This window comes from Belonocnema kinseyi, chromosome 2 (assembly GCF_010883055.1).
Source record: "Belonocnema kinseyi isolate 2016_QV_RU_SX_M_011 chromosome 2, B_treatae_v1, whole genome shotgun sequence".
NCBI lineage: Eukaryota > Metazoa > Arthropoda > Insecta > Hymenoptera > Cynipidae > Belonocnema > Belonocnema kinseyi.
In genome coordinates, this window is record NC_046658.1 from 85,265,329 (window position 1) to 85,284,496 (window position 19,168).

General features: G+C 32.0%; 5 protein-coding genes across 5 annotated transcripts; all 5 read right to left on the reverse strand.

The window, feature by feature from the left end:
* Window positions 1–165: 165 nt before the first annotated feature.
* Window positions 166–1,440, reverse strand: LOC117182784 (zinc finger protein with KRAB and SCAN domains 5-like). The gene is made up of 3 exons (XM_033375890.1): window positions 1,425–1,440; window positions 1,040–1,336; window positions 166–957 (listed from the first exon to the last, which is right to left on the reverse strand). Exons 1-3 carry the CDS (start codon window positions 1,438–1,440, stop codon window positions 599–601), a joined length of 672 nt encoding a protein of 223 aa, XP_033231781.1. The 3' UTR covers window positions 166–598.
* Window positions 1,441–2,160: 720 nt separating this feature from the next.
* On the reverse strand, window positions 2,161–5,995 carry LOC117167538 (zinc finger protein 81-like). Its single transcript, XM_033352541.1, has 4 exons — window positions 5,702–5,995; window positions 4,945–5,620; window positions 4,306–4,602; window positions 2,161–4,223 (listed from the first exon to the last, which is right to left on the reverse strand). The coding sequence occupies exons 3-4, from the start codon at window positions 4,409–4,411 to the stop codon at window positions 3,670–3,672; spliced, it is 660 nt and encodes a 219-aa protein (XP_033208432.1). The 5' UTR covers window positions 4,412–4,602; window positions 4,945–5,620; window positions 5,702–5,995; the 3' UTR covers window positions 2,161–3,669.
* A 311-nt stretch (window positions 5,996–6,306) lies between these two features.
* LOC117167565 (zinc finger protein 567-like) lies at window positions 6,307–8,555 on the reverse strand. The gene is made up of 2 exons (XM_033352591.1): window positions 8,266–8,555; window positions 6,307–8,183 (listed from the first exon to the last, which is right to left on the reverse strand). Exons 1-2 carry the CDS (start codon window positions 8,513–8,515, stop codon window positions 7,663–7,665), a joined length of 771 nt encoding a protein of 256 aa, XP_033208482.1. The 5' UTR covers window positions 8,516–8,555; the 3' UTR covers window positions 6,307–7,662.
* Window positions 8,556–9,918: 1,363 nt separating this feature from the next.
* On the reverse strand, window positions 9,919–12,093 carry LOC117167725 (zinc finger protein 726-like). Its single transcript, XM_033352873.1, has 2 exons — window positions 11,943–12,093; window positions 9,919–11,860 (listed from the first exon to the last, which is right to left on the reverse strand). The coding sequence occupies exons 1-2, from the start codon at window positions 12,073–12,075 to the stop codon at window positions 11,340–11,342; spliced, it is 654 nt and encodes a 217-aa protein (XP_033208764.1). The 5' UTR covers window positions 12,076–12,093; the 3' UTR covers window positions 9,919–11,339.
* Window positions 12,094–13,622: 1,529 nt separating this feature from the next.
* On the reverse strand, window positions 13,623–17,703 carry LOC117182785 (GDNF-inducible zinc finger protein 1-like). Its single transcript, XM_033375891.1, has 4 exons — window positions 17,700–17,703; window positions 17,312–17,611; window positions 16,400–16,540; window positions 13,623–16,306 (listed from the first exon to the last, which is right to left on the reverse strand). The coding sequence occupies exons 1-4, from the start codon at window positions 17,701–17,703 to the stop codon at window positions 15,579–15,581; spliced, it is 1,173 nt and encodes a 390-aa protein (XP_033231782.1). The 3' UTR covers window positions 13,623–15,578.
* Between the last annotated feature and the right edge of the window lie 1,465 nt (window positions 17,704–19,168).

Below are 19,168 nucleotides of genomic sequence, written 5' to 3' on the forward strand. Positions count from 1 at the left end.
TTGTATTAATAATAGCAGGGACAACAAAAAAGGCATGACGCCCTTTTAAATAAATATGAAAACAAAAAGCAGTGTATACACAACCAAACTATTTTATTTCTTGAACGGAATCGTGTTGACGAGTCCCCCAAACTTTCATTTGTTGATAATTGAACAGTGACGCTTGTCAAAAAATTAAAAAGATAATATGGATATACGCATGGTTGTTTCTATTTTTTATTGAATACCTAAATAAAAATATAAAAATGAATTCGATATTGAATCAAAGTAACTAAGGGCAATAGCGATCTAGAGTAAATTTACTCTTCCAGAACCTTTTACAAGTACAATGAAGTGTATTGTTGTGATTTCCACAAAATTTAACTTAATGTATACAAACATCGATTAAAATTCGAAATTGACTGTTTAAAACTACTATGAGAAATTTCTTAAGGATCCATGTACGCAATAATTATTACTTATTAAGAAGTTTTGACAATCCGCGTTTTTTATTTAATTTACGAGAACAATAATCGCATATAAAGTGTGGTGTGACTCCTGCATGATTTAAACGGTTATGTTAATTTAAGGAATTTGAGGAATTGTAACTTCGAGGACATTAGTTATAATTATATTTTGTATGCGAAGCCTTTTGTTTCGTTTTCTGATGCATGCGAACTATATGCTGTCGAAGATTTGAATTCAGTTTAAATTGCTTGGCGCAGAAGTGGCATGCAAACTGTGGTATGACACCGCATTCAAATCTTTTATGACGATTCAAATCAGATTTATTTTTATAGCTTCGTCCACACTTTTCGCATCTGTAATTCTTTTCCAGTTTCGATCCCTGAACTTTCTGCTTCGTATGGGCTGGTAATTTTTTCTTACCAGCAAAAATATCAGCTTCCCTCACATATGCCGTATACATTTTTGGTTGATATTTTTCATCACTCTTCTGGCCTGCAACTGTCTCTTGAACTGAAAATTAAACAGAAAATAATGTTAAATTTTTGGTTTCTTATTTTTAGCTAATTAATTTTAATTACAAAATCAGCAATACCTTGGATGATTTCTTCCTTTATTTCCAACTTTGCGTCCTGGTCATATTCAATCATGCACGTTGAAATCTTGCCATCAGATTTATGAGACAAAATTTTAGTAGCCATAGATTTTACGTCCAATGGATTTCCTTCACAAATAAGACTGTGCTCTTCAATTTCGGGTTTCACAAACACAGTTTCAAATCCCAAATATTGACCAGTGTGAAGAACAGAACGTGCTTTACCATCTGGTCTTTCTGCTGATTTCTTTGAATAACTTTTCAAATTCTTGATGTTAGTTGAAGCACTCGATTGATCTGAAACATTATAAAGTAAAATATTCAGTTTGTAATTTCGGATTATTTCATTCCTTATCGGACAGCAGATGTAGATTTAATTAATAACCCAGATACACTAACATTACATGAAAATTGGTATGCAAATTTTGTATCGTACTACATGTTCTCAGGAGTTTCCTATTTTATACATAAAAGAAGATAAGAACCATAAAAGAAGCATGCAGGTAATTTTAAATCAATTTAAAAATAAAAAAACAGTGCCTACACAAAGATGTATTTTTATTTTTTAAATAAAATTATACATACATGATAAGGGCCACTTTTAAAAGTTGATAGTGGAGAAGTCAAATTTGTTGTAAATAAAAAAGAAAATGGTACGTTGGGAACAATTGATGCTGAACGGTATAATCGTTTTTTCTGTGTGTAAATAATGCATACATTTTTATATATTTTACCCAAATAAGCAAAATGAACCATGAAAAATTCTAAACTTAAGATGAAAGATTCATATTTATATCGATGGAGAGCAAATTTACTCTTTCAGAGTCTTCAACAAGTGAAATTCAGTATTACGTAGAATACTTATATATACCTAGTACTACTACCTAGTAATATTCCTAATATACCTTGGGTATTATTAATATTAATATACTATATATAAAATGAATATTTTAATAATGTGTAATAATAATTATATTCGCTAACAAATTGATATAATTTCAACAAAAAATAATGGAATAATTAATATTAATATTATAATGATTATAATTTTTTTATTATAATTTTTTATTATTATTAATATTAATTAATTAATTAATTAATAATTAGTTCATCTGATTGAATGTAAATGAGAATTTTTCAATAGGTAACTATTTTATCATAACCTGAAACGGAAGGATCCATCAGTAAATTAGTGAAGACTGCTGACAGCGTAGAAATGTAATTTTATTAATTCAGGATCAAGTATATCCTATTATATTCATATGTGTAGAAAATCCTTTAAAAAACAAAAAAATACTTTCTTCCCTTCATGATTAAATAGTAATACTTCAGAGTAAATAAAAATAAAAATATGAAAATAATAATGATAAAATGGTAGTGGCTCAAGTAGATGGGTGATCGGACTGATTATATACAACAAGATCGCCCAGTATAAACTATTCGAAATTCAACAATAATAAAAATGTTTACGGCATATTGGACGGTAATCGCCTTAAACTTGAGAAAAAATAGATTCCTCAATTTTAAAAAATGTTAATATTAAAATTTCTTTTAGAACCTTTAGGAAGTAAAATAGAGGATTATGCAGGGATTTTCACAAAATGTAATTTAAGGTATAGAAGCATGTATTATGGGACAAAAAATTATTTATCACTAGTACGAGAAATTTCGTAATGATTGAAGTCTCACGTACAGTACCGGCCAGAATTGTCAATCCACTAAGAGAAGTCTTTTTATAAACATGTCTCTCTTTTTTGAGATTATCTCAGCAGTATATTAAGTTAGAAAGATTACAAAAGAATCGTTAGAAGAATTATTAAACTTAAAATCGATTGCACCCTACTTGAAGTATTTTAGTTTAACAGAGGCCAAGATAGCAATTTTCGATTCTTATCTTCCACTTTTTGCATGTTTCAGGGAAGTGGATGGAAAAAATATAAACTTCGGCAAACTAAATCCTGAAATCTCCTCTTTAAAATGAGACTCAGAACATGATGAAATATTTACTGGTACTCAAATTATCATGAAAAATGGAAAAGTGCCGCTCGCCGATCAGATTTTCGTTATAGATACGATTCCACATTTTTAGTGATAAGTCAAGTGCCATTAAATATTTAATTAGGTTCTTTATCTCTTTCCAAAGAATTGTTTTTAAATTTAAATTAAACAAAGTTTCTATTCTTTATTCCTAATAATTATTAATTATCAAAATTGTCTGCGTGCGGTAAAAGCACCGTAAGTGCCAAACCAAAAAAGTAAACTTTCTGTGTTTTAACTTCACATAACAGTTTCAAACTGCACTCAATTGTTTTTAAATCCTAAAATATTTGGATAAAAAAACATTCATATAATAAATACAGTGAAACTCTTCAATAGCCCTCCCTTCTATAGCTCTTCTGAGAATTGACGCTGCGCCGCAGGTATGCGTAAGAGGAGCTGCACGTGGTGTGTGGGGTTTACAGTTCTCACTCAGACGAGCTCTCAGGCGTGTAAAAACAAAATTGGAATGGGCTATAATGAGTTACTTCCCACCCACCGTCAGCGTCAAAATCGGCGCTATAAAAGAGTTTCACTGTATTACTGTTCACAAGTATTATTCATGTTAAATTAAACCTGAAAACGGGCTCAATTCAATTTTGAAGACGGCGCTTTGTGTGCCTTGACCGCGTACAGCCGAGATGTATTGAAGAAATATGTCTTGACAAGCTAGGTTTGCGTTTAGTTTTGTAACCACAAATATCGCAAATAAATTGGGGTTTGACTGCTGTATGTTCTAAACGTATATGAAATGTTAAGGCGTCTGAGGAACTGTAACTTCGAGAACATTTGTCACAATTATACTTTGTTTGCGATGCTCTTATGTTGGTTTTATTATGTACGCGAACTATATGCTGTTGAAGGTGTAGATTCCGTTTAAACCGTTTGTCACAGAAGGTACATATGAACTGTGGTAGGACACCGCACTCGAATTTTTGATGACGATTCAGATGAGGTTTATTTTTATAGCTTCGTGCACACTTCTCACATGTGTAATTCTTTTCTAGTTTTGATTCCTGAACTTTCTGCTTTTTAAGGCTTGGGAACTGTTTCTGAGCTCCACTAATATCAGCTTCCCCAATATGTGCGGTTTGCAAGTTTGTCTCGTATTGTTCATCAAATTTCTGACCTACAGCTGTCGCTTGACCTGGAAATTTAACAGAAAATGATTTAGAATTTTTAGTTTCTTAGTTGTCTTTAATATATATTAATTATAAATTTAGCCATACCTTGGGTGTTTTCTTCCTTTATTTCCAAAGTTGTGTCCTGATCATATTCAATCATGCAATTTAAAGTCTTGTCATCAGAATTGTCAGACGAAAGTTTAGTAGCCATAGAAGTTTCTTCCAATGGATTTCCTTCGCAAATAAGACTGTGATCTTCTTTTTCGTGTTTGACAAAGACAGTTTCAAATCCCAAAAAGTGACAAGACTGAAGAGCAGAATGTGCTCCATCATCTGGCAGTTCTGTTGGTTTCTTCGAATAACTCTTGAATTTCTTGGTGTTCGTAAAACCACTCGGTTTATCTGAAAAATTATACCGTAACATATTCAGTTAGTAATTTCAGATGATTTTATTCCTTATCGTGTAGCAGGAATAGATTTAATGAATGAAGGATTTGGTCCTAATTTTTTTCAGTAAAGAAAGTGGTGACTAAAAATAAAGCATGCAGTTAATTTAAAATAAATTTTAAAGGAAAAGCAGTGTATACAAAACCATATTATTTTATTTCTGCAGAAAAATTGCTTTAGTGAGTTCGCTTCCCTTGTATCAGTTGATAATTGAATAGTAATACTTGTTAGAAAATCAAAAAAGAACATATAGATATACATATGACTAATGGCAATATCGATAGAGAGTAAACTTACTTTTACGGAACGTTTCTTGTAGTGAAATAAAGTAATATGTGGTGATTTTATAAAAAATTTAGTCCAAAGTATACTAGAATTTGTTATGATTTAAAAAAATGTTTTAAACTACTATGAGAAATTTCGTAAGGATTTAAGTTTCACGTTCGTTATGATTATTGCTTATTGAGATGTTTTAAATATATATGTTGTGACAAGCGATATTTTCTATTCGAATTATGAGAACAATAATCGCATATAAATGATGGCTTGACTCCTGCGTGCTCTGAACGTTTATGTCGATTTAAGGCATTTGAAGAACTGTAACATCGAAAACATTGGTTACAATAATACTTTGTTTGTTTAGTCTTCAGTTTTGATTTCTGATGCACCTCATGTATATGGCGCCGAAGGTGAGGATTACGTTTAAATCGTTTGTCGCAGAAGTTACACCTGAACTGTGGAATGACGTTACATTCGAATTTCCTATGACTATTTAAATATGACTGCCTTTTATAGCTTCGTGCACATTTTTCGCATGTGTAATTCTTTTCCAGTCTCGAATGCTGAACTTTCCTCTTCATACGCGTAGACAGTCTTTTCTTAATACCAAAAATATCAGCTTTTTCTATATCTGTGTTAGGCAATTTTGTTTTACACTTTTCATCATATTTCTGGCCAATACAAGTCTCTAGATCTGAAAATTTAACAAAACATGAGTTGCAACTTTTTATTTCGTAGTTTTAGTGAGATATTTTACATACAAATCTATACGCACCTTGGATCATTTCTTCCTTTATTTCCAAAGTTGTGTCACTGTCGTATTCAATTATGCAGGTTGAAGTCTTGTCATGATAATTATCTTTAGAATGAATTTTAGTAATTATACGGTTTTCAGTTAACTGCTTTCTTACGGAAAGACGATTTTGTTGTTCCCTCGCTTTTTTCGAAAAAACAGGTTCAAATTCCAAAAAGTCAACGCAATGAATAGTAGAATGTGGTCCACCACTTTGCCTTCCTGTTGATTTCTTCGGATCACTTCTGAAATTCTTGGTGTTAGCTGAAGCACGCGATTTATCTAGAAAATTATAACGTAAAATATTTGATTAGTAATTCCTGATGATTTTAGTCCTCACTCTATAGTAGATATAGATTTAATTAATAAGCTAGACATAATAACATTACATTAGAATTTTTCTCCTCCTATCTTATTATAAATATTTGCAGTAGTGTCCTATGGTTTACTTCAAGGAAGGTAGTGATTTCAAGAAGGACATGCAGTTATTTTAGATTAATTTGAAAATAAAAAGACGCATATACACAAAGTATTATGTTATTTCTTACATAAAATGATGAAAACATGTTCAGTTTACTTTCATCAGTTGATAATTGAGTAGTAACATGACTTTGTCTCGTAGTTTTTATTACATTTCTGTCCTGCAACTGTCTCTTAATTTCAAATTTTACAAAGCATCGTTTGAATTATTTTATTTTGTATTTTTAATTGAGATATTCTAATTGCAAATCTATTCATACCTTCAATGACTTATTTTTTCATTATTTCCTTAGATTCGTTATTTTCGTATTTCGTATTTCCTAGTGGAGAACAGAATGTGGTCTTCAAATCAATGCTCAAATTTTTGGTGTTTGTAGCACTCGATTAATTCAGAATTCAATTACAATAATTTTCGATTATTTTAATTCTTGCCCTGGTGATGGAAAAATTAATAGGCTTTGGTTTTTCGTACTGTCGGCTGTACACAATCGCAAAATGATTCAGGGAGCTGAAAAGTTGGGGATATTGGACGTAATTTTGACTAATTCAAAATAATATAATAAAATCATACACAATCTCATTACATTACAATTTATCTACAAAATTGGTCTTGTATTCTCTACTTGTATGAGTACCTTATTTTCAACACTGAGGCACGTAGGAGCTATAGAAGGAGTATGAAGATAAAATAACCAAAATTGAATTTTTTTATAGATTTACATAAATCTTAGCGCAAGTAGGTTCTTGAGGTCAATGATAATTTTTAAATCTTTTTTCCATTGACCTCTAATAAGCTTGAATCTCAGCGTAGAATTAAGTATCTTGTCATTCGTTTCTTAAACAAATGGACATTTCCTAGTTTACAAAACGGGAAATAACTGATTAAATGTTTACCGCGTATGAACCAGAAAATGGACCCGATCTTGTTGATGTAGTCGTTATTCATATTTTAGGTAAACTAAAAGTGCAACTGGGTTCTGTAGATAGTACAAGACTTTAACTAAAAATTTCTTTGAGAAAACTTATATCTTGTACAAAGTGAATATTCACGATTTAAATCTTTCCTTTCAGCTATTAAAGAACATTGTGTATACATTTATAAAATAATAATGAAGAAATTTTATTCAAAAATACGAATTTTACGAGCTCGAAACTATATCGTATTTATGTAATATACAAAAAAAGACAGTCATTGTTACCAACGATTATAGACAAAAAGTTGATGAAGGCACAATTTTTCTTATTTATTTAAAATTTGGTTAGTAGCACTTACTTCTATGTCATCGTTACGTAAAAGAAAAAAAATACTTTAATACCCCATTCTAACCGGTCCACAAAATATTTCTTCAGACCCAATTGAGAAGTAAGTAAAGTGAAAGTTCTAAAGTGGATCTTCTGCAAAAACAGACTTTTAAACTAACATGAGTAATTTCTTAAGGACTAAAGTTTCACGTACGTTATGATTATTCCTTTATAAGATGTTTTGAAGAAATGTGTGTCGACAAGTGAGTTTTTTGTTTTGATCTATGAGAACAATAATCGCAAGTAAATTTTGGTTTGACTGCTGCGTGTTCTACACGCTTATGTAGATTTAAACCACTTAACGAAACATAACTTCGCGAACATTTATTACAATTAAACTTCGTTTGAGATGTCTGTGTGTTCTCTTTCTGATGCACGTGAATGATGTGGTGTCGAAGATTTGTACTTCGTTTAAAATGCTTGTCGCAGACGTTACATATGAACTGTGGCATGACGTCACATTCGAAATTTTTGTGACGATTCAAATCCCATTTATTTTTATAGCTTCGTGCACACTTTTCGCATGTATAATTCTTTTCCAGTTTCGATTCCTGTACTTCCTGCTTCTTGCGGATACGCAATTTTTTCTTAGCATCAAAAATATTAGCCTCCCTCATATGCGCGGCATGCAATTTAGTCTCATATTTTTCATTACATTTCTGGCCTGCAGCTACTTCTTGACCTGAAAATTAAACGTAACGTAATTTTTAATTGTTGGTTTCATAGTTTTAGTTAATACATTTGAATTAAAAATGCAGCTTTACCTTGGATTATTTCTTCCTTTATTTCCAAAGTTGTGTCCTGATCATATTCAATCATGCAATTTAAAGTCTTGTCATCAGAATTGTGAGACGAAATTTTAGTAGCCACAGAAGTTTCTTCCAATAGATTTCCTTTGCAAATAAGACTGTGATCTTTCTTTTCGTGTTTTACGAAGTCAGTTTTAAATTCAAAAATGTAACCAGAGTGAAGAGTAGAATGTAGTCCACCATCTAGTATTTCTGTTGATTTCATCAAATAATTCTTGAAACGCTTCTTGTTAATTGAATCACTCGGTTGATCTGAAAAATTATAACATGAAATATTCAGTTAGAAACTTCAAATAATTTTAATCCTTATCCTGTAGCAGATATAGATTTAATTAACCCAGACACAATCACATTACATCAAAATGTGTCTGCACAAAAGGAGCATGCAGTTAATTTCAAATCAATTTCAAAATAACAACAATGTCTTCTTATCATGGTTCCGCCATTCGTCCTTGATAAACAAAATATTAGTTTCTCTTGTGATTGCAGCACACGTTGTTCTCTCCTATTTTTCATCACATTTCTTGTTTGTAATTGTCTTTTGATCAAAAAATTTAAGAAATCATTAATTGCAATTTCTTATTTTGAAGTTTCAATTAAGATGTTTCAATTACAAATCTATTTAATGCTTGAATAAGTTATCTTTTGATATTTAAAGATTCGTTCTTGTCGTACTCAACTATAGTTAAAATATTGGCACTAGAATTATTTTTAGAAGAAACAGGAGTACTTTAGTTTTACAAGAATATGGGCCACAATCGTGTGCTCCTGTTGATTGTTTCAACTAACTTTTAAAATTCTGTTCATCTAAATATTATACGGTGAAAATTACAATTAGTTTTTTGTATAATATGCATTTAGGGGTGAAATTTTTATACATTGAAAAAGGTAAGGATAAGAAAAGATATATGCAGGTAATTTTATATTAATTGAAGAACAAAGGCCCGGTCTAAATAGAAATATTATTTTATTTCTTAAATACAATTATAGAAACGATTTCAGTTTACTTCCTTCAATTGATGACTGAGCAGTAATAATTTCCAGAAAATCAGACAGAAAATATCATCAATCTAAACCTTGCTAAATTCTCATAACTATATTTATTCTGTTTAAAAAAAACGGGTAACAATAAATTCTATACTTAAGAAAATCGGACTTTATGCGAGTAGTAACGAAGGGTAAATTTATTCTTTTGGGACCATACAAAAGTCACTTAAAGTAATTCAAGAAAATAAAAAGTAATATTTCTTGGGGAAGGCAGTCATTTCTTTCGTTATAGGAACACAAAGAAATCGGAGATAAGTTGTCGCGTTACCACTGACTGCTTATATATATTTTTATCTTGTTTTAACTTATCACAATTAGGCAACAATTTCGAGGTCTTCGAGTTTCTTTCGAAATACACGATAACCGCAAAAGGATCGTTCGCTACAATCTTTTATAAACTTGAATATAAAGGACTGTTTACAACGTCGAAATTTTATGCTATTAACTTTGTATCAAGCATTCCTATTATATAAGTATGTTTAGTGCATACTATCTTTAACATAAACTAAATAATGTTTTCAGCTCTTCATGATTAAATAGCAACTAATCATACCAGATACCTAAACAAAATGTATAAGAACCAAATTTTACATTTAACAAAAGTAACTGAGGTAAAATTGATTATTGTGAAGTGATTTTGACAAGAAATAAACTAAGGTGTAAATTCACAGAAAAATTTAATCCAGTGCAATAAACAGTTTTCTCAATAGTATCAGCAATTTTGTAAGTCTTAGGATATTTATAAGTATTATATCTGTTAACTAGTAACATTTATATGTTTAATTTTGTTAATTATACCATATAGATCGAAAACGATCTATATGGTATTTATTATTTTAACATTAGTTAGTATTTAACATGTGAAAATGATGATCATTACTAACAACTAACGTAAGAAAAAACTGCGAGTAATTAAATTTTTTTATTTTGTTAAAAGGCATGAACTTCCCTATTTATTTAAAAGTTATTTGGCTAATAGCACTAACTTGTTTGTGCTCGCAACTTGAAAGAAAAAAATTACAGTGAAGCTTTTCAATAGGCCTCCTTTCTATAGTTCTTCTGGGAATCGACGTCGTGCTGCAGGTAGGTGTAACAGGAGCTGCGCGGGGTGCGCGGAGTCTGCGGTTGTCCCTCAGGCGAGCACTCAGGCATGAACAAACAAAAGCGGAGCGGGCTATAATGAGTTAGGTCCCACCCACCGTCAGCCCCGAAATCGGCGCTATAGAAGAGTTTTACTGTACTTAGATGCCCCAGCCTAATCTATCAGCAATTTATTCACTTTGTACAGAATTTAACTTCTAATAAAAGCACGTAAAATGTATTTTAGATAATACATAAATAGATAGACAAAACTCTCATAGTCATGTCAAGGGCACTTTTTTCAAATGTTCAATTTATAATTAGCAAGTAAGTGGAAAAAAGTAAAATTATAAAACTCGTTTTTGATATTGCACCTAATAAAAAATTACAACAGAACATTTGCTTTAAATACTAAGTACTAACAGTCACTTTCTCCTATTACACCTGACTCGGTCTAGCCACAGTGCCACGGGTTGCCTGCAAGTTGCCTTGTTGCTCAGTCGGAAGTATCGAAATGTAAACAGTCAGGGTCGTCTAAACCGTTTTCAATTGGAATGCAATGCACCTTTCCGCTAAGCTGTTGGTATTTGTCAGACAAAAGTCGCAACCGTCTTTCATTCCGCGCATTGAGAAACTGCGTGGGCCACCAGTTCTAAGAATGACTAAACCGCGAGTGGCTGAACCGAGATTCGGGTGTATTCAGTTCGAACCGTAATTCACCTCGTATGTTTTCACCTCTACAAAAAATTTAATATAATGCGAAATAGTATATTGTGCCTCAAGGCAGAAAAGTGGTTTTATTACGAATGAGCGTAAGTTTCTGACAACACGCGAGACCAAAAAAAGACTAAGCTGCCTGCTTGCAACCGAAATTTTATGTAACAAGTTTATGGCATAAATGATTATGACTTATTGAGGTGCTTTAAAGCAATATGTTGGGCCAAGTTACCCTTTTCTTTCATTCTGCGGCCACAAAAATCGCAAGTGAATTTTGGTTTCAGTCCTGAATGTTCTAAACGCTCATGTTTATATAAATCATTTGGCCATGTGTAACTTCGCGAACATTTTATGCAATTATACTTCTTTAGCGGTGCCTCTAACTTTTTCTGGTGCACTTGAACTATGTGGCGCCGAAGGTTAGGATTTCGTTTGAACCTTTTGTCACAGAAGTTGCATTTGAACTGTGGCATTACGTCACATTCTAATTTTTTATGACGAGTTAAATTCCCTATCTGGGTATAACTTCGTCCACACTTTTCGCATTTGTATTTCTTCTCCGGTTTTAATTTTTGACATTTCTGCTTCTTGTTATTGGTGCGCAGTTTCTTCTTGGCAGCAAGAATATTAGTTTCTCTTAAATTTACAGTAAACGATTTTTTCTCGTAGTTTTCATCACATTTTCGGCTTGTAACTATGCCTTGATCTGAAAATTCTACAAAATGTTATTTAAAAATTTTTATTGCGTAATTTTAATTAAGGTATTTCAATTAAAAATGTATTCATACCTTGAATGACTTCATCCTTTATTTCCAAAGTTTCGTCATTTTCGTATTCGATACAAAAAACAGTTTCAAATTTTGACAAGTCATCGCAGCGAAGAGTAGAATTTGATTCACCAGCTGGTCTTCCCGTAGACATCTTGAAATCACTCTTGAAATTTTTGGTGTTACTTGAAACACCCGGTTGATCTAGAAAATTATAACGTAAAAGATATAATTAGTATAGTGTGATTGTAATCCTTCTCTTGCAAGACATAATGATTTTATTGATGACCCACTCAGAATTACATTAAAGTACCATTTTTCTACGAAATTTGTATCATATTATATGTTTGTAGGACTGCCTTTTTTATATAAGGATGAGTAGGGGCCACAAAAGCAGCATGCAATTAGTTTTTAATCAATTTTAAAAGCAAAACTAGTTTATGTTTAAACAAAAACATTATTTTGCGTCTTAAATAAAATCGTTGTAACGAATTCAGTTTACTTTCATAAACAATACCTTGAAAAGTATTGTTAAGTATCAGAGATGTAAGATGTGAAAATACCAGAATCTTTAAGAAGTAAAATAAAGTATTTCACAAAATGCAATTTAAGGTATAAAGCATGTTATATAAAGCGAAGTAAAATATTGTGCTATAAATACGGACAGTATCAGCCCGAGGCGAATCGATAAGGAGTTGCAGGCGAGTCGGAGGAAAGTTGGAGCCTAGAAAATTTTTTAATTGAAGTTCTCCAAACCTTTCTGGAACAAATTGAAAAATTCCCAAATATTCCGTAAATTTATAGAAAATTGATCAATTACGGGAAACTACGGTTCACAAAAATTTCAGACAATTTATGGTAACATATCGGTTGCTTATGTGTTATTTATGGCAACTTATCACTATGAGTTAGTCCAATCACTATTCATCAATCATAATCAGTCTCTCAACTCATAATGAAGTAAGGTTATGATTCCGGCAGACCTGGAAAGTAATTTTGAATTGCAATGCGCAAGCGCAACAGCTAGAAAAAGTAATCATCTTTAAAGATCGCAGGCTCAGCAGCCAGAAAAAGTCTTTTTATAAATGCTTTTAAAAATAGACGAAAAAATGTTTTGTGGATTAAAGTTTAATCTAATTATTACTTATTAGGATGCTGTATATTAAGATATCTTAAAAAGACAAACTTACAATTAGTTTTGCAATCGCAAATTCCGCAGGTAAATTGTGGTGTGACTTTTGCGTCTTTTAAAAGTTTGTTCATTCAAATCAGGTATGTAACTTTAACTTCGAAAACATTTGTCAAAATTATAAATTATGAAGTAAAAAATATGGTCCACAATCTAGTCGTTTGTTTATTCCTTCGAATTATTCCTGAAATTCTTTGTGTTGGTTAAAGAACTCTGTTGATGTACGAAATTATAATGTAAAAGATTCATTTAGTAGTTTCAAATAATTTTCATACTTATCATGCAGCCGATATAGATTAAATTAAGAACCCATACAAAGTGACATTAAATTATAATTTTTCTCCAAAACTTCTATGTTATTATAAGTTTTGTAGCTGTGTCATATTTTTTATATTGAGGAAGAAAGGGACCGCAAAAGAAACACGCAGTTCACTATGAATCAATGTAAAAATAAATTGTATTCTATGAATTGAATTTGTTAAATAAAATTAGGGGCACCAATTTAGTTTACTTTCTTTTTTATAAATCATTTATTTATATTTATACCCATATATTTTCTCCAAGTAACACAAACGTATGGCAACAAATTCTAATACAACTAATTACAATTAGAAAAAGTAACACATGCCGATATCGATAAAGAGTGCATTTATCCGCTTTCAACCCTCATTGAGCAAACTTGAGTATTATATATAGTGATGATCATAAAAAGTAATTTAACTTATAGAAAAGCATATTAGGAAATAAAAAAAAATTTTTCAACTAGCATAGTAAATCTACTAAGAATTAAAGTTTTGCGATACGCAATAATTTTATTACACTGAAACCTGGATTTGTAAACGATTTCTGGCATGCCTGTGATGCAAATCCAGGGACTCCGAAAGCAAACAGACAAGGCCATTTGAACAACTTATGTAGGATCTGGAAGTATGACGCAACGTGATGCAACTAAAGCACTAACAGATCATCATATTTGATTGTTATCAATTCTCGGAACGGACAAATCCAGATTACGGAAATCAAGGTTCCAGTTTATCGCGTGAGATATTGCAGGGCGATAATTAAATACTACCTGTTAACATCTAGATACTAAGTCGTCACACATCTTATGTTTAACTATGGGACAATGATATAGATCTTCAGATTTAAAATTCACATATGCGTAGGTCACTATGACAGTTTCTGGAATGTATAAGAACAAATAACTTTTTTAAAGCAATATCTACTATACTTTTTCAAAATAGTCTCCATTAACACTTACACAGTCGTGCATCATTTGAAACCATTAAAAGACATTATTACACTATTAGGTTTTGACAAATAGATCCTACAGTTATTTTCTTATTAATTTCAGATTAAAATACTATTTACAATGTAAAAATGTTATGTTATAAAATCAGGATTATCCATATTCCCAATATATCCATATTCCCATTATATTCATATTCCGTGTACAAAATATTTAAAAAGACCTAAGAATTAATTTCTGAGATTTTATGAGATTATTGATAAAGATATTGATGTAGGATTTGCTAGGATTAATAGATACATTCCTAAAATACAAATAAAAATTATTTATTTATTTTATACCCCATAAAATTTATGATAAAATTTTAATTTTTACAATCTTTTTTTTTACGAAAAACGGTGAAAAACCCACGGTTTTGGTCGCCATTTTATTATATTTGCACGTCTATTAAAAATAATTTATAGCGACATAGCCATTGTTATACTTCATCAAAAACTTTTTTATTTTTGTGTTTCAAATGGTCCAGTTTCGAGATTTTTTTAACAAGCCGGACCTACCCAGTTTTCGAGGAGTTGCGTTTGACTGGGGTTTTCGTGTACAGAGGGTGTATAAAATTACTACAAAAATAATTTCAAGGTATTTCAAGAGTGCATTCATTAAGCCTAAGAAATCCTACATCAATATCTTTATCAATAATCTCATAAATAATTCACAAAAATAGAGTTTTTTCGGGGATAGTTACTAAAATGGTACCCTTAAATAGTAAGACATGATAGAAAATAAAAAAAAAATATAAAAAATACGAGTCTACACATACTCGCGCATATTAATCTCTGTTTATCCACAATCTAGGGATTGCTTGCATAATATTGCGCAATAAACTCAACTGAGTACACGCGAACTGCGGCTCTTCCGAGGTGAGAGTTGCAAACATCTCTTGCCCCTTGAGCTAAGAAACTGCGTGAGCCATCAGTTCTAGGAATTACTAAACCGCGAGTGGCTAAACCGGGAGTCAGGTGTACCTTTTTTTACTAGATATCTGAACAAAACGTATACGAACCTAATTCTACATTTAACAAAAGTAGCTGAAGTAAAATTGATAAAATGAATTGATTTTCACAAAAATAATTCAAGGAATACATTTACAAAAGCATTTAATATAATAAAAAAATATTTGAGCAATTTCCTGGCAAGAATTGAAATTTCGCGTAGGTAATAATTATTGCTTATTAAGATGTTGTGAAGTAATATGCGTTACCAAGCCTCCTTTAAGTTTAGTTTTGTGACCGCAAATATCGCAAGTAAATTGTGGTTTTACTGCTGCATGTTCTAAACGTTTATGATGAGTTAAACTACCTAACCATCTGTAACTTCGAGGACACTTGTCGCAATAATGCTTCAATATCGAATAATGTGACTTTGGTCTTTGACGCGTACGACCCTCGTGGCGTGAAGAAATATGTCTTTTCAAATCAGTTTTTAAACTAGTCTTGTGTCCACAAATATCACAAATAAATTTCGGTATGGCTGCTTCGTGTTCTAAACGCTTATGTCTTTTTAAAGAGTCTGAGGAACTGTAATTCCTAGCGCATGTGTTACAACTATACTTGATTTGTGAAGCCTTCGATTTGTCTTTCTGATGAACGCGATCTATATGGTAAGTAACGTATTTTTTCTGTTTAAATCGTCTGCCGCAGAATTCACATGGGAACTGTGGTATGACGTCCTCTTCTAATTTTGTACATTTATGGCGACGCAAACCTTCTTTCGTTTTATAGGTTCGCGCACAATTCTCGCATTTGTATTTCTTTTCCAGTTCCAGTTCTAATTCCGACAGTTTTTTCTTTGGCTGGTCTGGCAGTTTGTTATAAACTAAAATATAACCTCCATGCGTTTCACTCCACTCATATACTTGATTACGTTTCTCGCCTGTAACTGTATCTTTCTCTGAAAATTTATCAAAATAAAAATTTCGATTTCTTAGTTCAGGGGGGCTAGTTAAGATATTCTTAGATATTTCAATTACAAATCTATTCATACCTTGGATGGGCTCTTCCTGGACATCTAAAGATTCGTCATTGTATACAGTTTTGCTAGTTGAAGTTTGGTCACCAAAATTATTGCTAGAAGAATCTGGTCTCCCTAATGATATCTTCAACTTAATCTCAGAATTCTGTTCACCTAGAAAATTGAAAGTGAAAGTTATCATTCTTGAGCCGTATGATATGTTCGATGTCTCGATCAATCGAAAATCAAAGGCAAGGTCTGCAAAGTAATAGCTTTTTATTTCTTAAGTGCAATTACATTGGCCACTTCTCTCCGAGCCCGAGTGCACTTTTAATACGTCAACTCAAGGCTCGGAAAGCAGAACCGAACGAGCGATTGAGCAGTAGGCAGGAGTGGGAACGACGCACAGAAAACGCGAAAAAAAAAGAACGGTCTTTCGTCGCGTTTTCTGCGCGTCATCCCCACTCCTACGTACCGCGATGAGTGTTCATTCGGTTCTGCTTTCCAAGCCTTCAATTGATGATTATGCAGCGTTTAATGTAATATACAAAAGTAGCTTCTCCAATAGTATGAGCAATTTAGTAAGTATTAAGATGTTTTGAAGAAATGTGTTTTTACAAGCAGCCTTTAAGTTTAGTTTTTTGACCGTAAATATCGTAAAACGAGAATTTACATGCAAACCGTAGCCTGATGTAGAAAATTGTATTTTAGGTAAATATTTAAAGAATATTTTGGTCTATAGCTTCTCGCACACTTTCCGCATGTGTGATTCTTTTCTGGTTTTGTTTTCTGAATGTTATGTTTTTTTTTTAATCCGCAGTTCCTTAGCAAGTAAACTATTATCTTCTCTTATCTCTGTTTTTAACTCAAATTAACAAAACGTAATTCGTAATTTCTTATTTCATTATTTTAGCCAATATTTTTTAATTACAAATCTGATCATACCTTGGATAATTTCTTCCTTTATTTCTAAAGTTTCATCAATATCGTATTCAACCATATAAGTTGAGGTCTCGGCATCAAAATTATTATCAGATGAAGTTTTAGTAGTAATACACTTTTCGTCCACTTTATGTCCTTTAGAAATGAGATTGTGTTGTTCCTTCTCGTCTTTTACAAAAACAGTTTCAAATTCCAAAAAGTGATTAGAGCGATGCGCATAAAATATTCCATCACTTGGTCTTCCTGTTGATATATTCAAATCACTCTGGAAATTCCTAAGGTTACTTGAAGCGCTATATTGACCTAGAAAATTATAAATTACAGGATTCAATTAGTAATGTCTGACGTTTTAAATTCCTACCTTTTTCCAGATATTTATTTAATTAATAACCCATGCACCATCAAAATACAGTACAATTTGGCAATAAAATTTGTCAATACAATTTTTTTATCGTATTATATGCTCAGAGAAGTACCCTATATTTTCCTTAAGGTAGGTAGAGACCACAAAAGCATCATGCAGTTAATAATGAATCGATTTCAAAATTAAAAAGTGTCTAAACCAACTTATTAATTTATCTCTTAAATAAAAGGATCGCCTATAATTGGCGTTCTTTTGAGAATCGGCATTTTTCAATTAGACCCAGAAAGAATCAAACATTCTCCAGATGGTATAGTGCTATAAATCTACAAAGCTCTAAACTTAATTCCATATTTAAATTCCTTTTAATGTTTTATGTATTGATACACATCGGTTATTTCATTTTATTTCCAAAAGGGTTGTTCAGTAGAGGACCCCGCACTAAATGTATGGGAAAATGGCTTTCGGTGGATTTAGCTGAAACTTTGTAATTTTTAAGGTTATAAGTACCAGATGAAATATCCGTAAAAAAAATCCAAAAAAATGGACAGTTTTAGCGCTATGCAGCGCTAAGCGCTCAAGATCAGTGAATAAAACGAATTACAACAGATTTTGTTACAAAAGCGATGTCAACATAGAAATCACGGTTCAGATCGTGATCTGTCATATTTTCACCCACACCGTTGACTCATATAGCGCGCTTCTTAAAAGGATCAAACGCTAAGCGCTCAAGATTTTAACTTGACTAATTAATCACTTTTTTAAAGGCAGAAATGGTATCCAAAGTAACGTTAGTAACTAGTGCGCACATACCGATAATAACATTCTACCCTTCGCAAGAGGGTTGAACGCTAAGCGCTCAAGATCAGCGAATAAAACCAATCCTAGTAACTTAAGCGATAAAAGCGATGTCACTATAAGAATCACGCATCAGAAAGTAGTCAGTAATATGTTTAGCCAAACCAATGAGTTATAATGCGCGCTTCTCGAAACGATCAAACGCTAAGCGCCCAAGATTTGAACTTGACCAAATAATTACTTTTTTAAAGACAGAAATGGTATCCAAAGTAACATTAGTAACTAGTGCGCACTTCGATAATAACAGTGTACCCTTCGCCAGAGGAATGAACGCTAGGCGCCCATGATCAGCGAATATAACCAATCCTAGTAGTTTTAGCGACACAAGCGATGTCTGTATACGAAAGACGCATCAAGAAGTGGTCAGTAACATGTTTAGCCAAACCAATGACAATATGAGTCAACAGCGTTGACTCATATAGCGCGCTTCTCAGAACGGGCAAACGCTAAGCGCAGAAGATTTGAACCTGACTAAGAAATCACTTTTTCAGAGGCCTTTCACAATTTCACAAAAGAAATGACAGACAAACATACCGTCATCGGCATTTGATCGTTTTGAGAAGCGCGCTATATGAGTCAACGGTGTAGGCGAAAATATGACAGACCACGATCTGAACCGTGATTTATATGTTGACATCGCT

Coding starts and splice junctions, on each gene's coding strand:
- LOC117182784 (XM_033375890.1), bottom strand. Junction 958..1,039: donor AAAGGAAGAAATCATCCAAG/GTATTGCTGATT, acceptor TTTAATTTTCAG/TTCAAGAGACAGTTGCAGGC.
- LOC117167538 (XM_033352541.1), bottom strand. CDS start 4,411: ATGGCTACTAAACTTTCGTCTGACAATTCTGATGACAAGACTTTAAAT. Junction 4,224..4,305: donor AAAGGAAGAAAACACCCAAG/GTATGGCTAAAT, acceptor TTAAATTTCCAG/GTCAAGCGACAGCTGTAGGT.
- LOC117167565 (XM_033352591.1), bottom strand. CDS start 8,515: ATGAAATCAACAGAAATACTAGATGGTGGACTACATTCTACTCTTCAC. Junction 8,184..8,265: donor AAAGGAAGAAATAATCCAAG/GTAAAGCTGCAT, acceptor TTTAATTTTCAG/GTCAAGAAGTAGCTGCAGGC.
- LOC117167725 (XM_033352873.1), bottom strand. CDS start 12,075: ATGTCTACGGGAAGACCAGCTGGTGAATCAAATTCTACTCTTCGCTGC. Junction 11,861..11,942: donor AAAGGATGAAGTCATTCAAG/GTATGAATACAT, acceptor TAGAATTTTCAG/ATCAAGGCATAGTTACAAGC.
- LOC117182785 (XM_033375891.1), bottom strand. Junction 16,541..17,311: donor AAAGGAAGAAATTATCCAAG/GTATGATCAGAT, acceptor TCAATTTTCTAG/GTGAACAGAATTCTGAGATT. Junction 16,307..16,399: donor CCAGGAAGAGCCCATCCAAG/GTATGAATAGAT, acceptor ATAAATTTTCAG/AGAAAGATACAGTTACAGGC.